Raw genomic sequence first — 8,412 nt, forward strand, 5'->3', positions numbered from 1 at the left:
TGCAGATCAAGGTGGTTAGCAACAATTAGAAAGGTGAAGCTTCGAAAAGTCGGAGTCTAATTGAATTGAGTCTGTTTCGCGATAACTATACACGTTCCTAGTATGTTGACGTTAAACTTGACAAGGTAAGACTTCAATATACCGAAAATAAATAAAAAAGGTGATTCAGATGTGCATAATGTACAACTAATATGAGCTTTCAATTCAATGTCGTTTAATTATTATTTATAAAAAAGTAGTAAGTCGATTACACTCGTTACAATATTGTTGACAAACTTCTGACAGTTATTTAATTATAATGGACTTTGCAATTTTAGATATGTTTTTTTTTGTCATGATACTGTACTTTTAACGATAAACAATCTCAATAAAACAAATTTAAAAATATAAATAAAAAATATTTTGGAAAGTATTTGTTCTATATGTATTCTTAAATTTCTTTATAAGCCAACGAGATTATGTCACCGTAACCACCTAGACGTTCCTCAATTGAAATATTTGATCTTATTATATTTTCATAACTGATGTCTTTTATACTCAACACACACCGGTATGGCGCTGATAAGTGTTCCTACTTTACAGAAACTGACAATCTTCAGACAAATTGTAAGGATGAATATTTTCATTATTAAATTCGTATTCTAGTATTATTATTCGTATTTAATTATCCGTATACTGAATGACTGTTTGATAATTGTTAATTATAACTATACTAAAGAATATCGTTTGCTGTTTCAGCATTTTGCAGTTTCCCGACCATTGTATCTTAAAACTCGCTCGTTAACTGGAGGGGGCAGTGTACCGCAAACACCATGTAATTCATCACGGCCGGTAGAAAACATAAAGTCTGAACCGAGTCAATCACCACCGGGAGGCTCTGGCACTGAAACTCAGACACCAGCCGCGGCAGCCCGGACCTCGTGCACGCCCAGTGAGGCGCCGCCGTGTCCTCCGTGCGTGCCCTCCACGGCGCCCTCGTGTCGCACCAGCAAGGCTTCCTGCCCACAGGGAGTGCGTGTGGTGTGCTGCCCGCCTCCCGCAGGGCAGCGGCCGCCATGCCCGCCGCCAATGCCCAATTGCCCACTCACTTGCGACAACGCCGTTACAAAGGTTTGTAGCAGTATCTCACAACACAATGTCTTGATGTTAATAATCAGTGCGTGATGACGTTCGAGTATTTCTTACCTAAACGTGACGGCAGCATACCAGCCAAACAGCACGTGCGTATTTACAGATAAGCGACGTTAAGCAGCGAGTTGTGGTCGACGGCTGCCATTCCGTGTTCGGTGACCGATGTTCGTCACAATGGTTACAACTTTGAACAACGTACTCGTAAGCTCTTAGGTGTCCTATTCCATGCGGCTTCTCATTAAATAATCCGTGATCAAGTATCTGTTGTTGTGTGTATACACAGCTAAAAGGTTGACAATGCTCCTGTGATTGCTCTAGTGTTGCAGGAGAATATGAGCGGTTTCATCTGCTCCATGAAAAAGAATACACGAAAAGAGGACATGACTGAATTCGATTTGTTATATTGGTGCATACTGTTAGTAATTCAACGAACACAAGTGGTTCTAGCAGAGACCCCTGAGGGGCACCGCGAAGCATAGATGTCCAGCCTGTATTAATATAACTGTCAACAGCTGCTTAAGATCTATTATCAACGTATAAAACAAATCAATGCACGAGATTACCTACCTTTCACCCCTAATACTAATTTCTGAAGTAAGATGGAATGATATATTCGGTCGAAGGCTATGTTAAAATCTTCCTACCTGGTTATTTTTTAGTGCATATAAAAATACTAAAACACATTGCTAGGGAAATACATTATGGTCTTATTATTTAATTTAAAGACTTTGGAACGTATCTCAATTCATTATTTCGGTAAACATCACAACTCTCACTAGAAGCAGTTCAAAGTCCTATCATTAATTGGTATAGCAGCTCGCTGTAAATGAGTTTCAATTTGGTTTTTTTCCAACTTTCAGCTTTTACTTAAAAATTAACAATAAATTTATTTTAAATACCTTTCAGGTAAATCAGTCGGCGATACAAATGAGTGCGGGTAGCAACAAACAATGTGGCCAATACCTTGATCACGTTGCGCAGCGTCTGTCTGCAGCCGAGTGTGCGCGCCGAGCACACTACGAGCGCGAGGTGGCCGAACAGCCACCGCCCGCTCGACCCACACCCGTAACTTATCGTCTAGCTGCCGAGAGGCGATGCGCACGCGCCACAGATGGACACGACTATATTCTGCGCGACGCGCCTGTCAGTCGGTCCAAGCAGCATTGCGGGCCCGACCGCGAGGCACCACTGGCCTGTCCCGTTGACCTGGTTGCCTACGATGGCTGCGAGATCCGCTCAGCTCGCCACCTCGATCCCTGCGCTACCAAACCTCGCGTGTTTTTAAGTATCGACCGAAGCGCAGCTGAAAGTGAAAGTAACAAAGAAGATTCGAAAAAACGCAACCAGAACGAAAGTATTACCACTCGCCTTATGGATAGCTTTAGATTGACAAAAAAGAATAATGATAAATCAAATCAAAAACCCGAAAATAACAAGTCTAGTTGGTGTAAGTCACCACCTTCCATTAAAGCGGCTCCGACGGCATGTCGGGAACCTTCTCTCACAGAACGATTACGACAGCGGACGGGCAGAGACAAACCCTGTAGCAATAACCGAGATTTCCATACAGCGCCGTGGCTCCGAAACATCAAGTCGTGTTCAGATATCTCGGTGGAGTCATCGCTTGGTAAAACGACTTCTGCTGCGAAATCAAATCAATCGGATATCGACAAACTGACATATGTTTTAGAAGAGCGAAAAAAGCTCAAAGAAGCCGGACGCGGTCGCTTTATGAGCAACAATAATGAAGAAACATACCGCCGTGCAGCTAAGAGAGCGCGTAATTCTGGCGTACTTGAGTTAAGTGTTCCTGCGGGCTTTGACTCTGTCAAAGTTCGTGTAACTCTAGACATGGACACCAATTCACAAAATATGCTCCTTAAAAACAATATGACTAATAATGAGCAAACACATAACGACTGTACGATGAGTACATCGGAAAAGAATGAGTCGGGGTCATGGATGTCTATTAAAAATCTGCAGAAGAAATTGTCAGAGCACTGTCGCAAAGAAGTTAAATCAGAAATAAAATGTCCTGCGGCACCAGGAGCAAAGCCGCTTAGCAATAATTTACCCATATCTTCATCGAAACAGAATGAATCCAAGCAAATGAAAAAAGAAGCTGCCATCAAAGAGAAGCTGTCGCCCGTGACGTCACCGTGTCCCCCTCCACCGCCCGGAAAGTTAAAATGAAATGATAATACTTTACCAACAAATAAGTGAATATTATATTATTAACGGCATACCTGTGTGTGTAGTTTTTAATAAACGGTAACTGTTAATTTGTATTTTGATTTATTTTGAGGTTTCAGAAGAAAAATATTATCTCGAAAAGAATTACAAAAACACATAGGTAATGAGATAATACTTAATTCTAGTATAAAAACATATTTCATGCTACATATTTAATTATTATGTTATCAGATAAACCAGTTTTCCGGTAAATACCATTTTAATTACAAAAAAACGTTGTGAATCTAATAAAACTACATAATTTCGTTTTGTGTCCGCCTCTTAAATACTGTCGAACTATTTTTTTTTATATTACATTTTTTATGTTACACTATCCTATAATTTCAACCCTATTACTTGAACTCGACGCTAGGTCACTGCACGCTAAGCAAAAATGACAGATATGCGACATCTAAAGACCTATCACATGCGGGAAAGGGGGTTCGAGTCCCGCCAAATATACAATCTTCTAATTTTGACTATTGTGTTTAGTTTTTTTTTCATACTCTAATTCAATATTATAATCTCGTTCGATAATTAAGACAAACTAACAAAATTTAAACAAAAAGAAACCTACAGAACCCTTCAACAATAGCAACGTTCATCAATTAAGTTAGATAGTTAGATGAACAATAGTTGCTATTGTTAATCGAAGACAGAACCCGGGCTCATCAAACTTAGCCCCCCAAAAAAAAATTTTTTTCTATTTTTGCATTTTCAATATCGCATATCGTTAGTTCGTAGTTTGTTTTTAATTGTTCGCTATAAATAATTGTTTGTTCTTTTGTTGTTTATTTAAAAACAATTAATTAAAAATGGGGGGAAACGCCTACTATTTGTTTTAACTGTTCTAACATAACCTAACCTAACCAATTTTAATGAATTGTAAATTGAACAAATGGCGAACTAACGATGTAATAAAAAAAAAATAAAAAAAAAAATCTGGGGGGCTAACTTTCTTGAGCTCAGAACCCGAGCGTCCTTCGAAAATACAATCCGTGCGAATATCTATGTAAGAACAGCAATATTGTAGAGCTTCACTTTTGCGCGCCCTCTATTGTTTGGCAGTAATATTACAAACTTAAAAATTTAACATCGGTTTTTAACTTCGCAAAGTTACAAATAGCGAGTCATCAGAAGTGTAATAGATAGTAACAGAGCGAGGTAAAGATAAACAGTGTCGACAGAGGTCGCTATTATCGAAACATAAGTTTTTTTTTTTTTTATAAAAATACAATATTATGAAATTCTTTGTTCTTACTATTACAGCGACCTCTGTTGAGGACTTCGGCACCTTTAATAATTCTTAAATAACACTGTTTGCTAGATTCGAAAAGCTTCAATGTAAGTGTTTACCTACCAGTTACAACAGCAGCTGGGAAATTTTAGGCGACGCGCAAAACTAAGATATTATGATAATTTATTCGTAGGTACATGATTTACATCGCTAGAAAGAATATAATTGTCATAATATTAATAAAAAAATGATGATAATTGTAGGTAGCAGGTTGGAGGTGTGGGGTCTTAATTGTTTTAGGGAATTCTTAAACTAAACGAAGAATTGACAAAAATATTCCTGTAAAGCGTTGATTTAATCTTATGATTCGATAATAGCGACCTCTGTCGAAACTGTTTATCTTTACCTCGCTCTGTTACTATCTATTACACTTCTGATGACTCGCTATTTGTAACTTTGCGAAGTTAAAAACCGATGTTAAATTTTTAAGTTTGTAATATTACTGCCAAACAATAGAGGGCGCGCAAAAGTGAAGCTCTACAAGAACTATGATGGTTGTAATAATATAATGTATATATCTACTTATTAGTATTTTAGTTATTTTCTCTGTTATTGCACCAATTATGTCCAACTTACCTCATACTTTGCTTTCGATTTTGGTGGAATGAAAAAAGTTATGAATTTATTAATCGCCCTTGCTTATTTTGATTAAATTTTCGAAAAAGATCGAGGACGTGAAGCATAACTGAGAGTTAGTCCGGATCTCAAAAGTCATAAGGTTTGGTTTTTCCTCGAAAAAGTGCTTCTCTTTATGAAAAGGTTGTTCCGGTCCTAAGGGCCCCAAATAAATACAATGGCCTCAGACATTAGATGCTTGCTTCCGCCCAGGTATGCCTAAGCCTGCACTTGGCACTTCTTTTCTTGCGTGAGGCCTGCCTTTGTAGTAGCTCCATAAAGTGCCGCCTTACGGTCGAGTATTCTGTAACCATTGGGCAGGGCTGAACTTGAAGAGAGCTCGTAAATTTGCAGTCAATACGAGGGCTGAATGACTGACATTGTCGTAGGGACACAGCTTCGTAAACGACTGCCAGGCTAAAAAAGACAGAAAGTATTATTATTTATATTCGTGTTTAATAGGTTGCCTGAGTGTATCGTGCTAAGTGCAACGCGCTCACAAGTCGAGAAGAATGTCTATGGGTCACCATACATACCTCAGTATGTGGTGAGGATTGTCATGAATGTAATAGTGTAATACTGTATGCATGAGTTATTTAATGAAATTGAACTAAAAATATTTTCCACCCAAAAGCTGCATACTAATGTTTAGGTACATTAAAATCTAAGGTAACTTTATGATTATAGCGAATCGATCAAGCGGTAATCTATCTATGAATTGTTTCATGAAACCCAAACACTTTGTTAAAATCTGGCAGATGTGGGTGACGGAAACACCCGACGCATTAGTGTAGCTGAGCGGGGAGCCGGCAGACATCAAGACACGCCACTTAAATGATTTAATTATGTATGAGGTTTCCGCGCAGCGCGGCGCGGGCAGTGCCACCAGTGCGGGCGGCGCCACAGTGACAGCGACTCAAGCGAGCGCGACGCGGTGACGTTAAATGAGTCGGAACGAGGTCTCCACACTCAAAGAGAGATTCCTCTGTTCGCGCTCATTTCCGCCGATTAGCGAGCGAGTCAGTGCTGGGGAGGCGGGGGCGGGAGACACACAACAGATCGCTAATGGCTCGTCTATTATTTTATTTTCCGGCGTTGAGAAAATTGCCTTAATTGACGACAAAGAAGGCTCTCGCTGGCGGCGCCTAGGGGAGCGGGGAGGCTGCCGGAAGTGCGTCACGGATCACTGAGCGGTGAGCGAACACGACACGACATGGACGCCGCGTCATGGATAGTGGACACATATTCAAGATATTATGTTAATCTGCACTATGTTTGCATCAATTTTGTAATTCATTTTTTTAAATGGATACCTGGTTTGCGGGTTCCTTGTTAAAATCATTTTTTGTATATATATATATTGTTAAATACGTATTAATTGTTGTTGTAAGTTAATTATTTTTAAGTTAATTTCAACATCGCATTTTTGGTTCGTGTTGTCAAATTGTTTAAATTGTTTGTTTTGTTTGCGGGTTCCTTGTTAAAATCATTTTTTGTATATATATATATATATATATATATATATATATATATATATATATTGTTAAATACGTATTAATTGTTGTTGTAAGTTAATTATTTTTAAGTTAATTTCAACATCGCATTTTTGGTTCGTGTTGTCAAATTGTATAAATATTTCTATTTCATTTATTTATAATTCACACGCTCTATGCAAGACACTGATGTACAACTGTGCTTGCGAAGCGGGTCGCATAGGCATGGAAATTGTGAACAACTGAAATTTAATTTGCCATAGCAATCTTCATATAATATGTTGGGAAAAGGAGCCAAAATGGTAACCGGAAATGGGCTAGGACATGAAATAGTATTCAATTCCAAGCCTGCTTATATTATTTTTATCTACGATGACGTTATAGACGTACATTCCTACAAACATCATACCATGATTTTTTATGAAAATAAGGGACGAGACGAGCAGTACGTTCAGCTGATGGTAATTGATTCAGGATGGATTCATTTGGACAGGATTCTTAAAAAGTCCAATAATTCTGAGCGGCACTACAATTGCGCTCGTCACTTTGAGACATAATATGTTAAGTCTCATTTGCCCAGTAATTTCACTAGCAACGGCGCTCTTCGGACCGAAACACAGTAATGCTTACAAATGACTACTTCACGGCAAAAATAGGCGCTGTTGTGGTACCCATAATCTAGCCTGCTTCCTGTGCAAAGGAGCCTCCCACTGGTAAAAACTGCTTCTTAGGTAGTCATAGTAAGACATAGTCAATGAATTTTATATGTATGTGCTGATTAGATTAAATCAAATTAAATCAGATGTTTTCAATTTGTTCAAAGCATGATTTGGTTGAGCTTTAATAAAAATAAATGGCAAGATACTTAATGGCACTCGTTTAAATCAAAATTCACAGCTTCATCATTAAAAAAAATATACATATTCTTACGTTATGAGTTACACGAGTTAGTTAAAAAAGCAGACAATTAGTGGGAATTGGACTCGCCCATGAAGGGTTCCGTAGCATCATAATAGAAAAGTTCTTGTGGTTCGTTGTAACTTTGATCGATGGTTAATAAAAGTGTATTTTTTTAAATTAAGTTATTTATGACGTATCAAAAAAAACTACTAACTAGATCTCATTCAAACCAATTTAGTTAGTTTTATCATTATCTTATTTTAGAAGTTACAGGGGGGCGGGGGGCACACATACGTTTCACATCTATTCAGTTTAAAAAAAAATATTTTACAAACCTGAATATCATTTTTATAGACCTATCCATAGATGATACCCCACACGTATGGGTTCGAGGAAAAAAGTTTTTGAATTTCAATTCTATGTATGGGGATCCCCCAAAATTTTTATCTTTCCCATTTTTGCGTAAAAATCTTAATGCGGCTTACAGAATACATCTACTTACCGGTACTTAACGGTATAGTTTTTATAATTTCGGAAAAAATTGGCTGTAACATACGGACGGACATGACCAATCTATAAGGGTTCCGTTTTTTGCCATTTGACTACTGCACCCTAAATAGGAAATAATTACGAAAAACCCAACCAAGTTATTGAGAAGCATTAAGTAAATCATATTTAGGAAGTTAATATAATTTTTATTTATTTCCTTGAAAATAATAATTAAAAAAAATTAACATCATGAAG

At 37.9% G+C, this 8,412-nt stretch overlaps 1 protein-coding gene across 1 annotated transcript; it reads left to right on the forward strand.

Moving 5' to 3' along the window:
- The first annotated feature begins 453 nt into the window (after window positions 1–453).
- Window positions 454–3,413, forward strand: LOC126968932 (uncharacterized). The gene is made up of 3 exons (XM_050814188.1): window positions 454–606; window positions 739–1,110; window positions 2,038–3,413. The coding sequence occupies exons 1-3, from the start codon at window positions 553–555 to the stop codon at window positions 3,322–3,324; spliced, it is 1,713 nt and encodes a 570-aa protein (XP_050670145.1). The 5' UTR covers window positions 454–552; the 3' UTR covers window positions 3,325–3,413.
- The last annotated feature ends 4,999 nt before the right edge of the window (window positions 3,414–8,412 follow it).

This window comes from Leptidea sinapis, chromosome 1 (assembly GCF_905404315.1).
Source record: "Leptidea sinapis chromosome 1, ilLepSina1.1, whole genome shotgun sequence".
Lineage (NCBI taxonomy): Eukaryota > Metazoa > Arthropoda > Insecta > Lepidoptera > Pieridae > Leptidea > Leptidea sinapis.

Coding starts and splice junctions, on each gene's coding strand:
- LOC126968932 (XM_050814188.1), top strand. CDS start 553: ATGGCGCTGATAAGTGTTCCTACTTTACAGAAACTGACAATCTTCAGA. Junction 607..738: donor TGACAATCTTCAGACAAATT/GTAAGGATGAAT, acceptor TTGCTGTTTCAG/CATTTTGCAGTTTCCCGACC. Junction 1,111..2,037: donor GCGACAACGCCGTTACAAAG/GTTTGTAGCAGT, acceptor AATACCTTTCAG/GTAAATCAGTCGGCGATACA.